This window comes from Scyliorhinus torazame, chromosome 9, assembly GCF_047496885.1.
Source record: "Scyliorhinus torazame isolate Kashiwa2021f chromosome 9, sScyTor2.1, whole genome shotgun sequence".
In the NCBI taxonomy this organism is placed as follows: domain Eukaryota; kingdom Metazoa; phylum Chordata; class Chondrichthyes; order Carcharhiniformes; family Scyliorhinidae; genus Scyliorhinus; species Scyliorhinus torazame.
The window spans coordinates 117155638-117180360 of record NC_092715.1 but is presented as its reverse complement, the minus strand read 5'-3'; the positions used below and the strand labels follow the sequence as shown (position 1 = coordinate 117180360).

General features: G+C 48.3%; 1 protein-coding gene across 6 annotated transcripts in view; it reads left to right on the top strand.

Moving 5' to 3' along the window:
• tmem232 (transmembrane protein 232) overlaps positions 1 to 24358 on the top strand; it is a 237188-nt gene extending 212830 nt beyond the window's left edge. For 5 of the 6 annotated variants that reach the window (XM_072516415.1, XM_072516414.1, XM_072516416.1 and 2 more), the window contains exons 12-14: positions 8984 to 9231; positions 17017 to 17110; positions 24049 to 24358. In XM_072516415.1, the coding sequence (XP_072372516.1) occupies positions 8984 to 9231; positions 17017 to 17110; positions 24049 to 24210 (504 nt within the window). In that variant the 3' untranslated portion in view covers positions 24211 to 24358. Of the gene's footprint in view, positions 1 to 8983; positions 9232 to 17016; positions 17111 to 18998; positions 19083 to 24048 lie in introns of all 6 variants that reach the window. The other variant, XR_011949087.1, reaches the window with a different exon arrangement.
• Positions 24359 to 24723: the final 365 nt, after the last annotated feature.

Below are 24723 nucleotides of genomic sequence, written 5' to 3'. Positions count from 1 at the left end.
TGGTTCCCTAAACCTGCCATTTCTGTCTTTCATTTTCACAGGGACATGCCTGTCCTGCACTCTAATTAACTGATTTCTAAAAGACTCGCGCATATCGAATGTGGATTTACCCTCAAACAGCTGCTCCCAATCCACATTCTCCAGTTGTTGTCAATTCTGTTGTAGTTACCTTTCCCCCAATTTAGCACCCTCCTCAAGGACTACTTTTGTCCTTATCCATCAGTATTCGATAACTTATGGAATTATGATCACTATTCCCAAAATGTTCCCTTTCTGAAACTTTGGTCACCTTGTCAGGCTCATTCCCCAATACTTGGTCCTGTAAGGTCCGCGCCCTGGTTGATCTATCAACATACTATTTCAAAAAAACCTCTTGGACACAACTAACAAATTGCTCTCCATCTGACCTCTGGCACTAAGGGAATCCCAGTCAATATGGAGGAAATTAAAATGACCCACCACAACAATCTTGCTAGTTTCACATCTTTCCAGAATCTGACTACATATATGTTCCTCTGTATCCGCTGGCTGTTGGGAGGCCTATAGTACAACCCCAACATTGTGATTGCACCCTTCCTATTCGTGAGCTCTAGCCATAGTGCCTCACTGCAGGATCCCTCCAAGCTATCCACCCTCATCACAGCTGTGATATGTTCCCTAACCAGTAATGCAACTCACCCACCATTACTGCTACCCCCTCAGTATCGTCAAAACAGTTATCCCGGAATGTTAACCTGTCAGTTCTGCCCCTCCTTTAACCATGTCTCCGTAATAGCATCAATATCATAATTCCCTACATTGATCCAAGCTCTAAGTTCATCCGTCTTACCTGTTATACTTCTTGCATTGAAGCAGATGCACTCCAGACCCACTGAGATCAGTGACTTCCCTCTGCCTGCTCTCCATCTTAGCTATATTTGTCTTAGTCTCAAGCCCTTCCCCAGTCTCTACACTTGCTGGTCTGCTGCTCTGGTTCCCACCACCCTGCCATACAAGTTTAAACCCTCCCGAACCACATTAGTAAACCTCCCGGCCAGGATATTGGTGCCCCTCTAGTTTAGGTGCAACCTGTCCTGCTTGTATAGGTCCCATCTTCACTGGAAGGCATACAAATGATCCACATATCGGAAGCCCTCCCCCCTACACCAGTTCTTTATCCACGTGTTCAACTGTAGTATCCCTCCGTTCCTAGCCTCACTAGCACACGGCACGGGAAATAATCCTGAAATGACTATTACACTGGAGGTCCTGCTTTTTAGCTGACTACCTAACTCCCTGTAATGTCTTTGCAGGACCTTGCTGCTCTTTCTTCCTATGTCATTTGTACCAATGTGGACAATGACATCTGCCTGTTTGCCTTTTCGGCATGTCCTATACCCGCTTGGAGAGATCCATGACCCTGGCACCAGGAAGGCAACACACCATCCTGGAGACTCTTTTGCGACAACAGCAGTGCCTGTCTGTGCCCCTGACTATCGAATCCCTAATTGGTATTGCTCTATTATGCTTTTCCCCCCCTCTTCTGTACAGCAGGGCCCGTCATGGCTACTGCTGCTGCTGTCACCTGATGGGCCATCCGCCTCATCAGTATTCAAAAGGGCATACTTGTTGAAGAGGGGAACAGCCACAGGAGACTCCTGCACTGGCTGCCTGCCCTGTCTAGCGGTCACCCATCTATCTTCCTGTACCTTGGATGTGACCACGCCTCTATAACGCTTTCCGCCATTTGGTTGCTTCTTATTACCTCCAGTTGCTGCTCAAACCTATCCATTTGTTCAGTCAGCAAGTGGAGCTCGATACACTTCCTGCAGATGTAATTGTCAAGGATGTTGTCAGCATTCATGATTGACCACATGTTGCGGGCGGAACACCAAGCCCCACCAACCGTCATGACTAACCCTCTGTTAAATATTAAATTACTTTAATAAAATAAAAACATTCATGAAGACGTACTCACCAATCAGCTGCCTTCTTAAATCCACACTCCGAAGAGTGTCTGTCACAGGTCTGGTTCTCTCCTTAAGTACTGTCTCTCTCCCTCTTTTTTTTTCGGTTTGAGGCAGATATTCTAGTTAAAGAGGAGTGCAAAATATTCAATATAATAATCACGGAGAGGAAGAACTGATATGCTTGAAGGTGGATAAATCACCAGGGCCAGATGCATTTTATCCGAGGCTGTTAAAGGAAGTCAGGGAGGACATAGTGGATGCCCTGAGGATCATTTTCCAACCCTCACTAGATACACCGAAGAACAGGATTGGAGGTCTGCGAATGTTGTACCACTATTTATAAAGGGCGCGAGTGATAGGCCAAATAATTATAGGCCAGTAAGTCTGTTGTCAGTGGTGGGCAAATTATTAGAATCAATTTCAAGAGACCGGATAAACTGTTACTTAGAGAATAATGATTAATCAGAGATGACATGGTTTGTTTGGGGAAGGTCTTGTCTTATAAACGTGATCACATTTTTTGAGGAAACAAGGAGGATTGATGAGGAGGGTGAAGTGTATGTTGTTTATATGGATTTTAGTAAAGCATTTGACAAAGTCTTGCATGGCAGGCTGGTCAGTAAAATGAAAGCCCATAGGGTACAGGGGAATGTGGCCAGTTGGATCCAAAATTGGCCCAGCAACAGGAAACATAATGTTTTAATTTTTAATAATCTTTATTGTCACAAGTAGGGTTACATTAACACTGTGATGCACGATCAACTACACAAAGACGAGAGTTGGATGCAATCGAGGCTTTATTACACTAAGATGTGTGCTCCTCGTACAGCAGCCATTTCGCCAGCTGCTGTAGGAGGCCATACATCTTAGTGTAATAAAGCCTCGATGGTGTTGAGGGCTTTGATGACAGTGGCAGACGTCATGTTGGGGCATGGGATGGTGAAGGCGAATCTGGAATATTCATCGACCACACTGAGGAAGTACGTGTTACGGTCGGTAGAGGGGAGGGGCCCTTTGAAGTCCACGCTGAGGTGTTCAAAGGGTTTGGAGGCCTTCACCAGGTGCGCACGGTCCGGCTGGTAGAAGTGCGGTTTGCACTCTGCACAGACCTGGCAGTCTCTGGTGATTCCTGACTTCGACGGAGTAGGACAGATTACGGGCCTTGATGAAGTGGTACAAACATGTGACTCCCAGGTGACAAATGTTGTCGTGCAGAGTCCCGAGTTGGTCCACCTGTGCGCTAGCACATGTACCTCGGGATAGGGCATCGGGGAGCTTACCGGGGCGATACAAAATCTCTTAGCTGTAGGTGGAAAGCTCGATCCTCCACCTCAAGGTTTTATCGTTCTTGATCTTGCCCCGCTGTGTGTTGGTAAACATGAAGGCTACCGACCGTTGGTCAGTGAGGAGAGTGAATCTCTTGCTGGCCAGGTAATGCCTCCAATGCCGCACAGCTTCAACGATGGCTTGGGCCTCCTTTTCAACGGAGGAATGCTGGATTTCGGAGGCATGAAGGGTTCTTGAAAAGAATGCCACAGGCCTGCCTGCCTGGTTGAGGGTGGCGGAGACGTTGCTCTCGACTTGAAATGGTAACGTGTCGTCGACTGCATGCATCGCGGCCTTGGCGATGTCAGCCTTAATACAGTTGAAGGCCTGGTGAACCTCGGCCGTTAGGGGAAAAAGAGTGGATTGAATGAGTGGGCGGGCCTTGTCCGCATAATTTGGGACCCGCTGGGCGTAGTAAGAAAAGAACCCCAGGCAAACGTTTGAGGGCCTTGGGGCAGTAGGGGAGAGGGAGTTCCATGAGGGGGCACATGCGGTCGGGATCGGGCCCCAGAACTCCGTTCTGGACCACATAGCCGAGGATGGCTAAGCGGTTCGTGCTGACCACGCACTTCTCCTTGTTATAAGTTAGGTTGAGGAGAGTGGCGGTGTGGAGAAATTTGGCAAGGTTGACGTCATGGTCCTGCTGATCGTGGCCGCAGATGGTGACATTGTCTAGGTACGGGAAAGTGGCCCGCAGCCCATACCGGTCAACCATTCGGTCCATTTCCCATTGGAAAACCGAGACCCCATTGGTGACGCCAAAGGAACCCTAAGAAAGTGGTAAAGGCGGCCATCTGCCTCGAAGGCAGTGCCTTACGGATGGGGAGCTGGTGGTAGGCGGATTTCAGGTCAATTGTTGAGAAGACCCAGTACTGTGCAATCTGATTGACCATATCAGATATGGGGGGGAGAGGGTACGCGTTGAGCTGAATGTACCTATTGATGGTCTGACTGTAGTCCACGACCATTCTGTGTTTCTCCCCAGTTTTCACAACTACCACTTGGGCTCTCCAGGGGCTGTTGCTGGCCTTCCCGAAGCAGTCGCTGGACTTCGGACCTGATGAAGGTCCTGTCCTGGGCCCTGTACCGTCTGCTCCTGGTGGCAACGGGTTTGCAATCTGGGTTAAGTTTGCAAATAGGGAAGGTGGGTCGACCTTTAGGGTCGCGAGGCCGAACACAGTAAGGGGTTGTAGGGGTCCGCCGAATTTCAATGTTAGGCTCTGGAGATTGCACTGGAAGTCCAGACCGAGTAGCAAGGCAGCGCAGAGGCTGGGGAGGACGTAGAGGCGGAAGCCGCTGAACTCCACTCCCTGGACAGTGAGAGTGGCTATGCAGTACCCCCGGATCACCATGGAGTGGGACCCGGAGGCCAGGGAGATTCTCTGGTTGGTGGGGTGTACCGCGAGGGAGCAGCGCCTTACCATATTGGGATGGATGAAGCTCTCGGTGCTCCCGGAGTCCAGCAGGCAGGAGATCTCATGCCCATCGATTTTCACGTTGGTAGAGGTCGTTGCTAGGTTGCATGGGCGGGACTGGTCAATCGTGACCTAGGCGAGATGCGGCTGGTCGTCGATGGTGGCAGACGATGGGGTGCCCAGGAGGCATAGGCCCTGGTACGATGGCGGCGCCCACGGGCCGCACGTGGCGTGGGGGAAACAAGATTGCGGCGCCTGATGACCCTGGGAAGGACAAGATGGCAACGCCCACGGGCCGCATGTGGTAGGGATCGAACAAGATGGCGGCGCCCACGGGTCGCACGTGGTCCGGGGAGGGGAAGATGGCGGCGCTCACTGGCCGTACGCGGGGTTAGGGGGGGTCGGAACAATAGCGGCAACTGCGCGGGCCTGGCATACAGCAGCGAAGTGTCCCTTCTTGCCACAAGCCTTGCAAAGGGCGCTCCGGCCAGGCAGTGTTGTCGGGGGTGTTTTGGCTGCCCACAGAAGTAACATTTGGGGTCCCCGGGGTTGGTTGGCTGCCGCGCGGCACAGGCGTGGGGTTGGCTGAGTGGGGTCCCCGATGGGGCGGCCGTCTGCGGAGTCCACGATGCGTAGGAGGGGTGGGCCGGGGGTGCAGGCCTGGATGTTGCGCGAAGCAACCGTCAGCGAGAACGCTAACTTTTTGGTTGCCGCGGGATCGAGCGTGGCCCCTTCTAAGAGGCGCTGGCGGATGTAATCCGACCCTATCCCCGTAACAAAAGCGTCTTTCATGAGCAAAGTAAAAAGTCTTACAACACCAGGTTAAAGTCCAACAGGTTGTTTCAAACACTAGCTTTCAGAGCACTGCTCCTTCCTTCCTGAGGAAGGAGCAGTGCTCCAAAAGCTAGTGTTTGAAACAAACCTGTTGGACTTTAACTTGGTGTTGTAAGACTTCTTACTTTGCTCACCCCAGTCCAACGCCGCATCTCCACTCTCATGAGCAAGTTTGAGTGTTCCGTGGCCGTGACGCCTGACAGTCACAGTCTCTGACTAAGGGAATTAGAGCATGCCAGAAATCTTCCACTGACTCACCAGGAAGTTGACTACGAGTGGAGAGGGTGTGTCTGGCTTGGAGTGTGTAAGTCCGCTGAGCGTAGTTTTCCTTCAGTAGCGCCATGACATCTTCGTAGGTCGGCGCGTCCTGGATAAGTGGAAAGACGTTGGAGCTCAGCTGCGTGTAGATGATCTGAATCTTCTGAGCTTCCGGAATTGGGTCTGGTGCAGACCTGATGTAAGCTTCGAAACAGGCTAGCCAATGTTCAAAGTCCTTTTTGGCGTTGCCTGATTGCGGATCCAGCTGCAGGCGATCTGGCTTGATGCGGAGGTCCATCTTCTGAAAACTTTAGTGTAATAAATTGATGCACGATCAATTACACAAAGACGAGAGTTGGATGCAATCAAGGCTTTATTACACTAAGATGTGTGGCCTCCTACAGCAGCTGGCGAAATGGCTGCTGTACGAGGAGCACACATATATATACTCCGCCTACTGGGCGGAACCAGCAGGCAGGGAACTACCCCCATACCTGTAGTACAGGGCCTTAACACAAAGCACCTAATATATACATCAGTGGTGACTACCACACACTGCAATGAAGTTACTATGAAAAGCCCCTAGTTGCCACATTCCAGCACCTGTTCGGGTACACAGAGGGAGAATTCAGAATGTCCAAATTACCTAACAGCATGTCTTTCGGGACTTGTGGGAGGAAACCGGAGCACCTGGAGGAAATCCATGCAGACACAGGAGAAAATGCAGACTCCGCACAGACAGTGACCCAAGCCGGGAATCGAACCTGGGATCCCGGTGATGTGAAGTAACAGTGCTAACCACTGTGCTACCGTTTTTACAAATGGAAAATGGTTTTTAGTGGTGTTCCACAGGGCTCAGTGTTGGACCCCTTGCTGTTTGTTGTATATACTAATAATTTGGACTTAAATGTGGGTGGCATGATTAGGGAATTTGCAGATGACACATAAATTGACCCTGTAGTTTATCATGAAGAGGATAACTGTCGATTCCAGAATGATATCAATGGTTTGATTGAGTGAATGGCAAAGTGGCAGATGAGATTCAATCCAGAGAAGTGTGAGGTATTCGGCAAGAGTAAACAAAGCAAGGGAATCATCAACAAATGGAAGGATATTGGGAGGAGTAGGGGAAGTGAGAGACATTGGAATGTATGTCCACAAGTCCCTGAAGGTGGCAGGACAGGTGGATAAGTTAGTAAAGAAAGCATGCTTTCCTTTATCGGGCAAGGTATAAAATATAAAAGCAGGGATGTGACGATGGAACTGTATAAAACGCTGGTTAGGCCACAGCTGGAATTTTGTGTCCAGTTCTGATTGCCACAAAACAGGAAAGACATAATTGCCCTGGAGATAGTACAAAGGAGATTTATAAGAATGTTGCCAAGGCTTGAAAATTGCAGCTATGAGGAGAGATTGGATAAACTGGGGTTATTTTCCTTGGACTGGAGGATTCTGAGGGTGACCTGAATGAGGTGTACAAGATTCTGAGTGTCGTAGATAGGGTAGTCAGGAATGCCCTATTTCCCTCAGTAGAGAGGTCAATTACCAATAGACACAGATTTAAAATGAATGGTAGAAGGATTAGAGGCGATATGAGAAAAAAACACTTCTCCACCAGTAGGTGTTTGGAATTCACTGCCTGGTTTAGTGGTGGAGGCAGAAACTTTCAACTAATTTAAAAGGTACCTGGATCTGTACCTAAAGGCTGCGGATTGGGTGCTGAAATGCGCAGCTAGTTTTTATTTTTTGGCTCATGGCCATTGACTGATCAAATGGCCTTTTTCAGTGCCGTAACTTTCTATGGTCCTATGTGGACACAAGTTACAGAGTGTTATACCTGCATCTCGGCCCAGACGCTATCTTTTAAAAAATATTTTGGTTGGTGTTTTCCAGTTTTTACAGAGTAACAGCTTATGTGTATCTGGTAAATACATTTAGAATGTTGTTTGCAAGTTCTGTAATACGCTCACAAATTATGGGTGGGGCAAGTAAAAAGAATGCTATTTCCTGAGTTATTTAAAGGGATTATAAACTGCTTCCAAGTAGATCACGAGTATGTTCATTTTACAAGCTGGTCTGCTAGTTTTGTTGCTTTGGCTGTTGTAACTGATGTTGAACTGCTCTACAGTGGAATTTTGACCAGGATCTCCAGTAGAACATACAGTTCGCGACGTTGATTTGGTGTTTGGAATGCTATTTTGGCTAGGGGGCATGAAGAGGAGACCACAATCTCACACTTACAGGAAAAGAGACAAAACAAGAGAAGTCCACAAATGTTGTCTGACCAGCATTTTCTGTTTAATATTTCAGATTTTCAGCAGTGACAGTAGTTTGCATTTGTTTAGTTAACATTTGTCAACAAAATATTTGTCTTCTGAATATGTCTGCTCACAACAGAACCTGTTTAAACTTAGTGACTTTTCAACTTGTCAGTTGAATGGGGTATTCTGACGTAATTGATTTAGTGCTGATATCTGGGCCACTCAGTTGTTCATATGTTCTATCAGCACATGTGTGTGTGCATGGAAATTATGGAGTCAGCTTGAAATCAGAACCTTCTAACTCCGAGTAGTAGCACTGAGCCGTCATACAAAAGTAGTGTACTTTAGAATCATACAGCACAGAACCTGCTCTGTTTTACAGTCCCTCTGATTCATGATCTGTCTGTGTTTCCACTGGAATTTTGTGCCAAGATATTTTATCAATGATTTGCTGCACTAAATACTGGACAAGTGTACAGCTTTTAGAAATGCACTCGTGACTGAAACACATATTCAGTTAGAAATAATGTGCACAAATATATGTTCTAGCAAAGTGGTCAAAACACTTGCATATGCCCTTGTGACTCACCATCATGCATATGCTCCTGAAATGGAGCAGCTCACACAGATAGCTGGAGATAGGCAACTGCAAGGGTGACTTTTGTGTATGCTCTTTAAATAATGTAATGTGTAGTCAGTGAGTCTCCATGGCGAGCAACTAAGTGACCCAATAAACAGGAATTGAGGACACCCGTAGTATTGGATTTCCAAGGTAATTTACCTCGTCCATCACAAACTTGATGGTGCGGCTGTGGACGATGTGGAGAAAATAAATAATCATTGCAAGCATGTTATGCGTTATTAATCACACATAGCCAATGAATAAATATTGCTTATCCATGCTGCACTTGATTTTTCCACTTTTTAAACATTTTCCTAGGCGGAATTAAACGGCCCAATAAATCCTTTCATTAATACAAGCTCCAAGACATCATCATCTCTCAAGAGCTCAGTGGCAATTCACTCTCTGGGTTGGCGAATAGCAAACATTTTGTCTCAGCTTTGCCTGCCTCCTGTGGTTCCTTATATCGCTTTGCCTCGGATGCAGCCGCAACGACCCATTCATTCCAGGTCTCCACTTCAGAAACAGTTGAAGGTAGAAAAAAAACCGGCACGCCTTTCGCTCAGGTAAGAACAAATTTAACATTGTATTCAATTAATCGGAACTGCATTTGTTCTTATTTTCCAGCCATAATAATTCAACTACAAAATTATTTTTTTCTTAAAAGGATAGATCTATTGTTTTATATAAGCAGTGATGGTGTAAAGTGATTGTTAGACATTGGAGGTACGGGGAGAGATTGACAGTACCAGTTCCCCATGTTTTTTTTAGCTCCCGTGAATACATTATGATTATTTTTAAAACACTCAAAAGATTTTTCATATCCTTTCTGTGAAAAATGGTCAATAGGATTTGAAACATGATGGGGGCAAAGGGGAGGAACATGACTGAATTCTACATAATATAACCAGGTCAGGGAAGACAAAGCAGCTAGAACAGCGAAATGGGCAATGCGGAAAGAGGCATTGGAGATCACAGAAATCTACATTGAATATATTGCTGGCTAAGGAAAATTGATGGTCATTGAATCATAGAAGTCATAGAATCCCTACAGTCCAGGAGGATGCACTTTGGCCCATCAAGTTTGCACCAACCCTCCAAAGGAGCACCGTATCTAGGCCCACACCCTCACCCTATCCCTATAACTCGACCTAACCTTTTGGACACTAAGGGGCAATTTATCATGGTCAATCCACTTAACCAGTACATCTTTAGAATGTGGGAGGAAACCAGAGCACCTGGAGGAAACTCACGCAGACATGGGAGAATGTTCAAACTCCACACAGTCACCCAAGGCCAGAATTTAACCCGGGTGCCTGACGTTGTGAGGCAGCTGTGCTAACCACTGTGCCACCGTGCCACCCATAGTCATGGGAGTTGTTTATCTGGAGCTGGGCTGGTGTGCACATCACCAACAATCTGTCCTGGTCCACCCACCTCGTGCTATGACCAAGAAAGCACAACAGCGCCTATATTTTCTCAGGAAACTAAGGAAATTCGGCATGTCCACATTGACTCTTACCAACTTTTATTGATGCACCATAGAAAGCATCCTATCTGGCTGAATCACAGCCTGGTATGGCAACTGCTATGCCCATGATCATAAGAAACTACAGAGAGTCGTGAACACAAACCCTCCTCCCATCTAATGACTCTGTCTACACCTCCCTTGGGAAAGCGGGCAGCATAATCAAAGACCCCTCCCACCCGGCTTATTCACTCTTCCAACTTCTTCCATTGGGCAGGAGATACAAAAGTCTGAGAATACGCATGAACAGACTCAAAAACAGCTTCTTCCCTGCTGTTACCAGACTCCTAAATGACCTTCTTATGGACTGATCTGATCTCTTCACACATCCTCTCTACTGATTAGTACTACACTCCTGTGTGCCTCACCCGATGCTTGTGTCTGTGTATTTACATTGTGTATTTATGTTTGCCCTGTGTTTTTCTTTCATGTATGGAGTGATCTGTCTGACTGTATGCAGAACAATAATTTTCACTATACCTTGGTACACGTGACAATAAACAAATCCAATCCAATACAACATTGAGCAAAGCTGAGGCTTATATACTATGTACATATACACATATATATATATATATATATATATATATATACACATATATATATATATACACATATATACTATGGCATTAACGAAGCAATGGTAAACAAGTTAAAATAAATAGATGTTCATCAATAGTTATAGAAATACAGAGCCATGCCCTCCGAACACCGCAGCGTCAGATTTGGTGGTACACCAAAGAAACAATGGGGAATCTCACTCTGATCTTTACAGGTAAAGGTTTGCACAGCAATTGGCCAGAAATGTAACTTCCTCTGGACAATTACCCTGTCCTGGGAACCATCGAAAATATGATTTCATTTGCAAACTTCGGATGGTTCTGCCAGGGTTACAATACTTATTCCGAAAAAGTTCAAAAATTAAAACCTCTTCTAACTTCTGGGTAACTATTGTAAATGCCCAGACCGCTCCCCCCCCCCCCCCCCCATAGGTCTCCCCTCACCCCACCCGACTACACCTCCACACAGAAAGGAATGTCCCAAGAGCACATGACCCGCAGCACCCCGATCTCTGACCCCTCTACACCCCCCTGACCTACCCAAAGAAAAGTGGAGGATGGTGGTACTGATTAAGGAGAGCATTGCAGTGTTGCAGAAAGATAATGTTCCAAAGAGGTTTAGAACATAATTAACTTGGCTGGCACTAAGAAACAGAAAAGGTGCAGTCATATTGTTTGGTGCAGTCTACAGGCTACCAACTCGTGGGATATATGTAGAGGAACAGATTTTCAGGGAAATTACAGAAATATGCAAAAATGGTAGTGTAGCTATGATGGGGGGCTTTAATTACCCAAATATAGACTGGGATAGGAAGGGGCAGAGAGGGGCAAGAGTTCCTAGAGTGTGTTCAGAAACATTTTCTGGACTTCCGGTTGCAGCTATGCCTAGGTAGGTCGCACATTCGGCAGCTCCCGCCGGGAACGGACTTTTGGGCTCCCTAGAGGGGCCCCAACGGCAATTGTTCGACGGCTTCCAGTGTGTGAAGGTGACAGAAAGGTGCCCCTGACATTATATGGATTGGACCAGGAGTGGAGCGGTTAAAAAAGTGATCTTGGAGCAGCGAAAAGAGAGAGGGAGAAAAAACAAGATGGCGGCGGGTGGAGACCAAGCAGCATGGGCGCAGTGGTCGCAGGAGCAGCAGGGGTTTCTGAGACGCTGCTTTGAGGAGCTGAAAACCGAAATGCTGGCACCAATGAAGGCGGCGATTGAGAAGCTAGTAGAGACCCAGAAGGCCCAAGGGGCGGCGATCCGGGAGGTGCGGCAAAAAGCCTTGGAGAACGAGGACGAGATCTTGGGTCTGCCGGTGAAGGTGGAGGCGCACGAGGCGCTGCACAAGAGGTGGCAGGAAAAATTTGAGGACCCGGAGAATAGGTCGAGGAGGAAGAATCTTCGGATTCTGGGTCTCCCCGAAGGAGTGGAGGGGCCCGATGCTGGGGCATATGTGAGCACGATGCTCAATTCGCTGATGGGCGCGGGAGCCTTCCCGAGGCCACTGGAGCTAGATGGGGCTCACCGGGTCCTAGCAAGGAGACCCAAGGCCAACGAGCCGCCAAAGGGCTGTAGTGGTGAGGTTTCACCGCTTCATGGACAGAGAGTATGTCCTGAGATGGGCCAAGAAAGAGTGTAGCAGCAGCTGGGAGAACACGGAGATCCGAATCCCATCAGGACTGGAGTGCAGAGGTGGCTAAGAAGAGAGCGGGTTTTAATCGGGCTAAGGCAGTGCTCCATCGAAAGGGGGTGAAGTTCGGTATGCTGCAGCCAGCGCGATTGTGGGTCCCGTTCCAGGATCGGCACCACTATTTCGAAATGCCTGATGAAGCATGGAGTTTTATACGGACTGAAAGGTTGGACTCAAATTGAGGGTTTGTTGTGGGGGGATGTTTACTGTGTATATAGTGTTCATTACGTTTAGAGAATGCTCCTCTGGTTTGGGTGCTGGATGGGGATGGGTGAAGGAATTGGATGGGGAGACTGTGGGAGAGTGTGGGCATCGGCATTGGAGGGGCAGACCCCCACGAAGGAAGAGGGGGAGTGGAGGCCCGGGGATGGGGAATTGGGGTAAGACCGCAAAAGGAGCTGCGCCAGAGGGGGCGGGGCCGGCTCAGGAAAGCGCGGGCTTTTTCCCGCGCTAGGGAAGGACGGGGGTGGGGGCCGGGGGGGGGAGGGCGGTGCTGGAGAGGAGCGCACACTGACTGCCAGGGAGGGGGGATTCTCACATTGGAGTGGGTCGATGGAATGGCGGGAGAGGCCGGGGTCAGCAGCAGTCAGCTGACTTACGGGAGTGTTATGGGGGGAGCAAAAGGGCTAGATGTGGAACTAGCGGGGGAGGGGGGGGGGAGAGAGGGGGGAACAGGGTTGCTGCTGCATTGGCCAAAGGGGAGCTGGAAGTAGGAGAGGTGGTCGGGGCGTGGGTCCGCCGTCTGGGGGACTGGAGGGTGCGGGAGGCGCGGGCACGTGACTGGCCTAGAAAAGAAGATGGCTAGTCGGCGGCAGGTGGTGGGGGGGGGGAGCAGCCCCCCAATCCGGCTGATAACTTGGAATGTGAGGGGCCTGAACGGGCCGGTCAAGAGGGCCCGGGTGTTTGCACACTTAAAGGGACTGAAGGCAGACGTGGTTATGCTCCAGGAGACACATTTGAAGGTGGCAGATCAGGTTAGGCTGAGAAAGGGATGGGTAGGACAGGTATTCCATTTGGGGCTGGATGCGAAGAACAGAGGGGTTGCAATACTGGTGGGGAAGCGGGTGTCGTTTGAGGCAATGAATATTGTAGTGGATAATGGAGGTCGATATGTGATGGTGAGCGGTAGGTTGCAGGGGGTACGGGTGGTATTGGTAAACGTAAATGCCCCGAACTGGGATGATGCCGGATTTATGAAACGCATGCTGGGTCGGATTCCGGACCTGGAGGTAGGAAGCTTGATAATGGGGGGGTCTTCAACACGGTGCTGGACCCAGCACTGGACCGGTCTAGGTCCAGGACGGGTAAGAGGCCGGCTGCGGCCAAGGTGCTTAGGGGGTTTATGGACCAGATGGGGGGAGTGGATCCATGGAGGTTTGTCAGGCCCCAGGCCAGGGAATTTTCATTCTTTTCCCACGTCCACGGATAGATTTTTTAATTTTGAGTAGGGCGCTAATCCCGAAAGTGGAGGGAACGGAGTATTTGGCCATAGCCATCTCGGACCACGCCCAGCACTGGGTGGAGCTGGAGTTAGGAGAGGAGAGGGACCAGCGCCCGCTGTGGCGTCTTGATGTGGGATTACTGGCGATGAGGAGGTGTGCGGGCGGGTGCGGGGGTACATTGAAAGATATTTGGAGGCCAACGACAACGGGGAAGTGCAGGTGGGGGTAGTCTGGGAGTTCCTGAAGGCGGTGGTCAGGGGAGAGTTAATCTCCATTAGGGCCCACAGGGAGAAGAGAGAGAGCAGGGAGAGGTTGGTGGGGGAGATCTTAAGGGTGGACAGGAGATATGTAGAGGCCCCCCGAGGAGGGACTACTCGGGGAGCGGCGGAGCCTCCAGACGGAGTTCGACCTGTTGACCACTGGTCCGAGGGGGAGAGGAACACCGGGTGTCGCTGTATGCGGACGACCTGTTGCTGTATGTGGCAGATCCAGTGGAGGGGATGGCGGAGGTCATGCGGATCTTAAGGGAGTTTGGGAACTTCTCGGGGTATAAGCTTAATGTAGGGAAAAGTGAGCTCTTTGGGGTGCATCCAGGGGACCAGGGAAGGGGGATAGACGACCTGCCGTTAAAGAGGGCGGAAAGGAGCTTTCGGTACTTAGGGATCCAGGTGGCTGGGAGTTGGGAGGCCCTGCACAAACTCAATTTGACGCGGTTGGAGGAGCAGGTGGAGGAGGATTTCAAAAGATGGGATGTGCTGCCACTCTCGCTAGCGGGCAGGGTGCAGTCGGTTAAAATGATGGTCCTCCCGAGGTTTCTCTTTGTGTTCCAGTGCCTTCCCATTCTGATTCCCAAGGCCTTTTTTAAACGGATAGGTAGGAGTATCATGGGTTTTGTGTGGGCAAATAAAACCCCGAGGGTAAAGAGGGTGTTTCTGGAGCGTAGTAGGGACAGGGAGGGCTGGCTCTGCCGTATTTGTGCGACTATTATTGGGCAGCCAATGTGGCGTTGATCCGTAAGTGGGTAATAGAGGGAGAGGAGGCGGCGTGGAAGAGGTTGGAGGTGGCGTCCTGTGTGGGCACGAGCCTGAGGGCACTGGCAACGCCACCGCTGCCGCACTCGCTGACAAGGTACACCACGAGTGCAGTGGTGGCGGCGACGTTGAAGATCTGGGGGCAGTGGAGACGACACAAGGGCGAGGTGGGAGCCTCGGTTTGGTCCCCGATTCGGGAGAACCATCGGTTCGTCCCGGGAAAAATGGATGGGGGATTTCGGAGCTGGCATTGGGCAGGGATTCGAAGAATGGGGGACCTGTTTATAGATGGGACGTTTGCGAGCCTGGGGGCGCTGGAGGAGAAGTTTGGGTTACCCCCGGGAAATGCTTTCAGGTATATGCAAGTGAGGGCGTTTGTGAGGCGGCAGGTGAGGGAATTCCCGCTGCTCCCGGCACAGGGGACTCAGGACAGGGTGATTTCCGGTGTATGGGTTGGAGAAGGCAGGGTTTCGGCGATCTTCCAGGAGCTGAAAGAAGAGGAGGAGGCCACGGTAGAGGAGTTAAAGGGCAAGTGGGAGGAGGAGCTTGGGGAGGAGATAGATGAGGGTCTGTGGGCTGATGCCCTGAGTAGGGTTAATTCTTCCTCCTCTTGCGCCAGGCTCAGCCTAATACAATTCAAGGTTATTCACAGAGCGCATACGACAGGGGTGAGGTTGAGTAGGTTCTTTGGGGTGGAGGATAGATGTGGGAGGTGCTCGGGAAGCCCGGCGAATCACGTCCACATGTTCTGGTCGTGCCCGGCATTGGATGGGTTTTGGAGGGGTTTCACAAGGTCTATGTCCAAGGTGGTGAAAGTCCAGGTCAAGCCGAGTTGGGGGTTGGCACTATTTGCGGTAACGGACGAGCCGGGAGTGCAGGAGGCGAAAGAGACCGGTATCCTGGCCTTTGCGTCCCTGGTAGCCCGGCAAAGGAGCTTGCTATTATGGAAGGATGCGAAGCCCCCCAGTGTGGAAGCCTGGATAAATGACATGGCAGGGTTCATTAAGATGGAGAGGATAAAGTTTGCCTTACGAGGGTCTGTGCAGGGGTTCTTCAGGCGGTGGCAACCGTTCTTAGACTATCTCGTGGAGCGTTAGGAGGAGGTGAGCAGCAGCAGCAACCCAAGGGTGGGGGGGGGTTGTTTTGGGGGGGAATTCGGGTGGGTGGGGGGGGCTTCCCTACGGGTATCTTTGAATGTCATATGGGGGGGTTACTGTATACGATGAAACCCAATGTAAAAGTTTTGTATAATTTTTGACTGTTGTGTTTGCGTTTCTTTCTTTTTGTTATGGGGGGGGGGGGTTTGTTAAAAATTTTGTTGGAAAATTTGAATGAACACATTTAAAAAAAAAGAAACATTTTCTGCAGCGGTATGTCTAGTTCAACAAGAAAAGAGACACTACTAGAGTGAGGCACAGTTATATTTTCAAGTAGTCTTTGACGAATCTTTACATTTCAAGGGACTAACTAAAATATCTATGTGGGCTAAATGGAGAAGGAAATTAATTTTGGTCTTCACACTTGAAAAGATTATGTTATGAGGATATTTTCCATTCATATGAATAGGATAAGTTATATACATCTGCTTAGTTGATTAGTGCAAGATACATTTTAATTTTCATAGTGGCATGTTAATTCTGCATTTGATCATTAAGTATGTCTATTAGTCCATTAAAATGCATAAATCTTAGCACTGGGTACGTACATCTAAACCTTGGTAACTTAAAGCCACTTCAACCATAACTGTATTTTCTGGACCATCCAGCTGGCTGTGTGTATTAGGACTAATCATTTCAAACAAAGCATTTTAGTGATGTGAAGAATGAATCAGAGTGACCTTAACTTACAGATAGCTATTCTTGCAGTGATATCCATTCTAAAGTGATGGCAAAAAGCACAGTAACATCCAATTACACATATTAAATAGTGAAAGTAAGATCAACCCTCCTTTGTGTTCTAAACTTTCTATTTATCATCTCCTAAAGCTTTGTTTGCAGCCAAAACATTGTACCTATTCTTATAATATTGAATATTTTGCCTTCTCTGAGTGTTAGTTTTCTTTTGCTCTTCTGAAAGTAAATTGTTAATGTAACTATGATGTTTCCTTTCAGGCAAGAAATAATGTTAGCACAAACCGATCGTGAATCACTACCTGATTTCAATTCTCGTACAAACTTCAATCTGAGGAGAATAGTGGAAGATCAGGTAATTTATTTTCACCAATAAATCTAGTTGAGGATAATTATAAGTTATATTCATGTTCTTTATGACTCTAGGAGCTGATTATTTTATTTGGGTTTAGTTTTGAACTGAACTTATTTTCTGTTGGACAAACTACATGAAGTCAGTTGTGCTGATTGTCATCATGTTATTCCTGTAAGACCATGGGTGAGATTCTCTGGCCTCCCGTGGCAGGAGATGGCCTGCCATTGGCTGGCAGCACGATCTTATTGTCCCACCCCTGTCAATGGGATTTCTCATTGAATCTGCCCCACGCTGTCAGGAAACCTGCGGTGGGGGTGGGCCATCAGCAGCATCCTCTAAAACTGCAGAGGTGAAGCAAATGAACAAATACAAGGCTCAACATTTCTTAAAAGATGTTTTAGAATCTGTAACTTTGGATTATTACTTATATTACCTTCCTTTTATAGGACTACATCAATGCACCCTTCAGAATCTTCAGTTAATTTTTCATTTAAATGGACAGTGAACTGATCTTTCTTTCATTGCCATGCTGATAACCACCTATACTTTTATTTTACTATGCTGTTAACAGTCTGAGAGTGTCTTTTCTGTGGTGAAAAACAATTGAGAGATGTGGAAGCCTCCTGGCATTCCCTGACATCAAATGTGGTTCCAAATGCAGTTATATCTTCATTGATAGATGGCCTGTATCAGCACTCGATGTGCCTTTCTTTGAACACAACATGTTGTTCTTTGACATTTTTGTCTTCAGTTTTCTGCCAAGGCCCATTAAATGAGTTGCAGCTTTGGTTACTGATTCTACAGAGATGACTTTGCCAAAATCACCAGGCAGGAATGTTCCCTTCCAGTCGGGGAACACTTCAGCAATCAAGGGCATTCAGCCTCTGATCTCCGGGTAAGCGTTCTCCAAGGCGGCCTTCAGGACGCGTGACAACGCAGAATCGCCGAGCAGAAGATTATAGCCAAGTTCCGCACACATGAGTGCGGCCTCAACCGGGACCTGGGATTCATGTCGCATTACATTCATCCCCCACCATCTGGCCTGCAAAATCATACCAACTGTCCTGGCTTGACATAATTCACACCTCTTTAACCTGGGATTACCCCATCTCTGGATCTGTAAAGATTTAATCACCTGCTAATGCTCGCATTCCAAGCATTGTCTGGCATCTTTGAATCTGTCTATATATATGTTTCTGGAACATACCTCTTCATTCACCTGAGGAAGGAGCAGCGCTCCGAAAGCTAGTGACATCGAAACAAACCTGTTGGACTTTAACCTGGTGTTGTAAGACTTCTTACTGGACTTTGCCAAAGGTATAGAGCCAGGGAGTCAAGTGAATCAGTACGTCTAATATTGATTCATTTCAGATGTTACCCAAAGTCGGAAGAGTCAAGAGAGATTGCACCAGCCCTGCAGAGGTGTAGCTTTACTAGTCAATACCACCAATCATGTAAACTCAACACTGGCTGGTATGACCATCTCTGCTCCATCTGTGTTTATTGGATCTGTCAGTTGCCTTTGATTCTTCCTCTCCCTATTAGTCTACATCTGCAAAGTTCCTTTATTACTGGACAGCAAGAAAAGATAAGTATTCACCAATCAGAATTTTTTTTTAACCATTGGTTTTAAAGATACAATTGGCCATTCATTCATGTTTTTGCCTGAATTTCCATTTACTCTGGATGTCCATTCTGAAAATACATGGCTGTCCTCCGAGTTTTTCAGCCTGAGAGATACCCTTCAACCAAAATGCCTTAAAACTACTTTGCATTTTTAGAAAATAAAACCCAGTAGCTTGAGTTTTCTCTATCTTTCTCCCTTTCCTTTCTGTGCTGGCGGGACATGCAAAACCAGCATTTATATGCATTTAAATCTACTTGGCAGGTTGGACACAGTTGCACCACCCTTCTGTGATGCCACGCCCCTCTCAGGCGGAAATCACACGGCGCGATTTAAAAGAGACAGAAGGTATGCCAAGTTTTTAAAAGTCTTCAAAATTGTCACGCTTTCTGGGGGAGTGGCTGCCTGGGCCCGGGGGGTGGGGGGGTAGCAGCAAGTGACTTGGTGACAGCTCCGTGGATTTGGGGTGTCCCCCTCAGGATCTTCCCTGTCCTTCCTCACCTCATTCCATCCCACCACCCCAACTCACCATTCCCCCTCCGAGGATCCTACCAGCATCACCACAGGGTGTTGGCCTGGGGCAAGCAGTATCAACAGGTCTTGTCCACGGGATGGAGGATAATGATCATTCGCTGTGAGATGAGCTCTGGTGCTCCTCATCATTTGAAAAAGTCTGACTCCTGCCTTCAGGATCGCATTCCACTGTCCGCCCATGTGTGCTGGCCATTCGATCTCACGGGCCCATATATCCTTTGCGGAGGTGGGGTGGCGGAGCAGTTATGGAAATGGTGCATGGGGATGAGTCACTCACTGGGTAAGCTGTCATAAAAGGCGGCCTCATACCTCGTCCTGTTCCCTGCCATGTCTCTGAGGGTGACCCCAGATGGAACGTTCAAGTGCCCTGGGGGAACCTGCCCCATGTCATCCTCCATCACCCACACACTCCACCACAACCCTCCCCCCCCCCCCCCCCCACCCAGTACAGCCTCTACACCCTGTTAGCGTTGATGAATAGAATCACTCGGCACTCAGGTCTGTTCCAAAAGTCAAAACGGTTTATTGCCAGTGGGAATGAGTCTCCGGCTAACCCCGAGCTCTCTCCACAGAACAAAAGGAAACCTCATAATTTATACATTTCTTCAGATAAGTAACAGCCCAGCATGGCTGGCCATGACCCAATCATTTGTTAACAGGCAGGGTGGGGTGGTTTAATCTGCAGTTGAAGGTTTATTCATGACTTTCTGATGTTATCATACCCCATGTCTCCAGTCCTTGTTTCTTTGCATATCTACTTCCCCTTATCTTAATCTTGTCAGTGGCTGGTCCCATTGTCCTTAACTTTGTCAGTAGCAGGTCCCATTGGATATATTCATGAGGATAGTCTGGGGGCTGATGATACAGATGTTCCTACTTAACAGGCTGTTTCTGTCTGACTCGGTGTGGATCTGCTCTCCCAAAGAATGTGGTCAAGTCAGAATGTGGTCAAGTCCCTCCATGCTTTGCGTATGTTTTAACCTGAGAGCATATATTTTTTTCTTGATGTTTGCTACAGACAAAAACATATTTGGTATTTGTTACATATTAAGTGCACAGGTGCCTCTGCCCAGGAAGTGCTCTCTAACATCTCAACCCAGTTCATTCAATCCCTAACACCCTTCAGGTAGAGGATTGAGGAATGTTGGTGAAAAAGTGTTTAATGGTGACTATATACATTGATGTGCCCTGACCCCTAATTCTAACCCATGCCAACTTAACTGGTTTCTAACTTTTTAATTTTCCATGTTCTAACGCTCCGTCTAGGTTATCCCCAAACAGCTCAAAAGGGGTGGAGGTGGCCTGCTGTGATTCACATCCGCTGACCCGAGATGCCTTTGGTGGAGTCTGGCTGACTTTCGGTTGACACAGGTGGCAAAGTGCCTTCCTGTTTTGTCCGCTGCCATCAAATGCACCTGTGTCAGATGGGGGGGAATTCAGAAGCTGAAGTGGCCCAGCACCTCCCCTATGGGAGGCACCAGCATGGGCCCCAAAACTTCCTCCTTCATCGGGGTGGTCGATAGCCCCTTGGCTACTCCATGGGAAGGAGGTGAGGCCAGAGTAAGCTCCAAAGGCTGCCAGCCCTGGAGGCCCGCTCTGGTCTGAACCAGAGTCTCGATGCCCTCAACCATGGAGCTCGGAGACTGGGACACGTCCCTCAGTGTGAATCATGTCCTTCACTTCCTCGGTCAAGTCCCTCTGGGACTGTGCCAAGTCCCTCTGTGACTGGCCCAGGACAGTCAACGCCCAGCAATGTTCTCGATGCCCTCAGCCATGACCCTTTGTGACTGGGCCAAGCTCTGGAGCGCCACAGCAATGTCCATGTGGGCCCGGTACATGCCTGCCTGTTACTCGGCTCCCCTGCCCTAGCCTCAACCATCGAGAGCACAGATTGCCCCAAGCATTAGACGCCTTGATCCATGGCTCTGACATCTGTTCCCAGGCCTTCCACCGTGGATATCGCCCATTCAGTGTTGGCCTGGGTACCACATATTTCATCTCCTGCACCTGAAGGCGGTTGGGCGCCCTCAGCTACACCTTCAGGTGCTGGAAAGTTGCGGACACCTCCTGTAGATTCTGGCTCTGTTTCTGCATCTGCACCAGTGATGGGATCATACTTTCCAGAAGCGCGATACCTGTCCGGACTCCAGCGGCACAGCTGCCCCCCGCCCCTCCTCCCGACTGGCGGCGCTGGATCCCGTCCGCAGCCGCCATGCAAGGTTGACAAAAACTAAGAGCACAAGTGATCTGCGCCGTCATGAACTTGGCCCATTGGTGGCGGAGCATCGGGGGAGGACCTTCAGGTGACCTCCTGATGCCGTCCCAACGGATGATGCCGTTTTGGAGGGGTCGGAGCATGTGAAAACAGACGCCTCCCCCGATTTGGTCAGAAAAAGGGATTCTTCTCCCGATCGCCGATTACGATCTCGGCGTTGGGCAACGGAGAATCACGCCCACTGACTTTAGACAAGATGAAGTATTGACTGGCCTCGTTTGACCGGTATTCATCACCGTCAAGTCTCTCACTGTCCAGTAGCTGTTACTGTTGTCAGATGCACTTCCCGACCAGTACTTCACATCGTTGTTGTGTTTGGTCTTCTATGCCTTATGAAGGAATCCACCAAACACTTCGACTTGTCCAAACCAGCATCTTTATTGAGACTCATGTGGTAAGCTAGCAATCTGTTGCAGAGCACTTTATCATGGAGTCTGCTTGTCACTCCTCTGGAACTGCACCTATGACCGACCACTTGTATGTCTTATTACCCTCTCAACCTTCTGATCATGGCCGGATGTCTCTCTCCTTACATGGGAATCACTGGTCACATGACCTTAGTCTTGAGACCGCATGGTGTGCCTGCACCGCCACCTGCTGGTTGGAGGTTGCATACCATCCATCTATGATATAGCCATAGGCATATCACCACAGTTCTGGGAGTGCAAGCGGATGTGCCAGCCGTTGAACAGCTTGACCACGGAGTCGCAGGTTGCATCCTGCCGATTGGTGGAGGTGGACAAGCTGAGCAGTGTGCAGAGGATGAGCACAAGAACGGAGCTCCAAGCTGCGGCCACTGCTGTTAGCATCGCACGCCCACGTGTACACCCGTCAGTCCCTGTCCCCACCCACTCCTGCACGGTGACCAGCACACAGCCCAGCCTCGCACTGACCCGCCCCCTCAAACGCCACAATCAATCGGAGACTGTCAATGGACAACATTCTTAAAAGTCGGTTGCGGCTGTTGGGGACCTCTTCCCACAACCGATTGCTCCGCGACCTTCCGGCACCCGTCTTCGACCCCGAGTTTGAAAAACGCTGATTTACACTCTTTAGTTTTGCTATGGTTAATAACTCATTATGAGAACTTACTGTACATTAAACACAGCTCTTGCATACTGTAAGAAGGTTTGGACGTGTCATTCAATAGAATACGGGAGTTCCATTCTGGCACAAAAATGGACTTTGACTGTGAAACATACGTGAAGATTAAGCACAATGTAGAATTCATGGATTCTTGAGATTTTGAAATGAGTAACCTGAAGGTGGACAAATCTTTCAACACAAAAAAATCAGACTGAAAAAGACCATCTGATCCATCAAGCCTGTTTGATATAGTTGTGATGCCTTTTGTATCAGGTCAGGATGCTCGCTGCCCATTCAATGCCAGGTAGTTGTTGTGTTCCACTTGCTGTTTGGTCTCACTAATAGAGGAAGAACTGGTGCCAGAGAATATATGTGTGGGTGGGCACATAGGAGTGTATTATGTATAAGAAACATCTGTTCTTACTTTTTGTTTGAACAATTTGACTTTCTGTTATATTATGTTTCACACTTCTGGGGCTGGATTCTCATTTTGGGAGACTAAGTCCCCCACACCGGCAGGAAAACTGGCGCAAAACAGCCACCGATTCGCTGTTTTGCTGGGGACTAGCAGGGAGGTAGCATAGAGCTCCCAGCTCTAGCTGCCAATACGGCCCTGAGCATTTCCGGGTCCATGGCCGCGCATGCGCCCGGCGGCCTGCACCGGCCACTCTGTGCTTCATGGCGGACTCAGCCTGTGGACCCGGAGCGCAAAAATTGAGTACGCTGCTTTTCAGGGGGCGGAGCATTGCAAAAGCGGCGTCGCCCCCAATTTTGCCGTCATCGGGGATTCTCTGCCCCGTCGCCGAACGGGATTTGCCACGGGGAGCCGAGAATCCAGCCCGTTGGCAGATTTTTTCCTATTTAAATATTCCAATGTCCACATTTCTATGGGGTGTTATTTTTTATTTATATTATACTATCCCTTGGATTGCCCAATTTGACTCCAAGTTCCTACAAATCTCTCAAAATGGCACAGTAGCTAGCACTGTTGCTTCACAGCTCCAGGGCCCGAGGTTCGATTCCCGGCTTGGGTCACTGTCTGTGTGGAGTTGCACTTTCCCCTGTGTCTGCGTGGGTTTCCTCCGGGTGCTCCGGTTTCCTCCCACAGTCCAAAGATGTGCAGGTTAGGTGGATTGGCCATAAATTGCTCTTCGTGTCCAAAAAGGTTAGGTGGGGGTACTGGGATAGGGTGGAGGTGTGCGCTTGGGTAGGGTGCTCTTTCCAAAGGGCTGGTCCAGACTCGATGGGCCGAATGGTCTCCTTCTGCACTGTAAATTCTGTGATTCTATGTTTTCAGATGTTATTCTCTCATTAAGGTTTTTTTAAAATCGAAACTTGCACTTCTTTCTATTTGTTTATTTTTCCATTTCATCATATTTAAATAATGCTACAATTTTAATGTCTTTCTTCATCTGACAGTGGAGAAAAGAGCTACAAGCAAAAATGGAAGATGAAGAAAAGAAAAGGGAGCTGCAACTCCAAGAGAAACAGAAAATAACCGCAGACGATTTCAACGAGATGATGAAGAGGAAGGAGGAAAGATTTAACAAAAAATCAACCCCCTATGAAATTCCATTGTGAAATTCCACTTTCTCTATGACATTTTGTCAGAATTCATTAAAACAAGGCAGCAGAAATGCAATGTTAGCAAATCTTTGAAATGCTATTATTAATCAATGAACACAGTTCTGTGTCCTATTAAAGATTTTTCTATGTGAACCAAGAAGAATGTAGTGTACTCGTCTGTACCAGCATGGGACTAGTCATTTGCACATTACAATAATCAAGATCATTAAAGCTTTAGTAATATTCAACATTACTGAAAGTTTATGTATTCCATCCACTGCTTCACAGTAATAGTGTTCCTCCACACTACTATTTTTAATCTTACAAAACTATTCAAGAAATATTAAAACCTTGTTAAAATCCTGCATGGGTTAAGATCATGTAAATCTTTGTAACGAAAGAGAAAATGCTGGAAAATCTCAGCAAGTTTGACAGCATCTGTCGGGAGAGAAAAGAGCTAACGTTTCGAGTCCGATGACTCTTTGTCAAAGTTAACAGACAGAGAAAGTGGGAAATATTTATACTGTG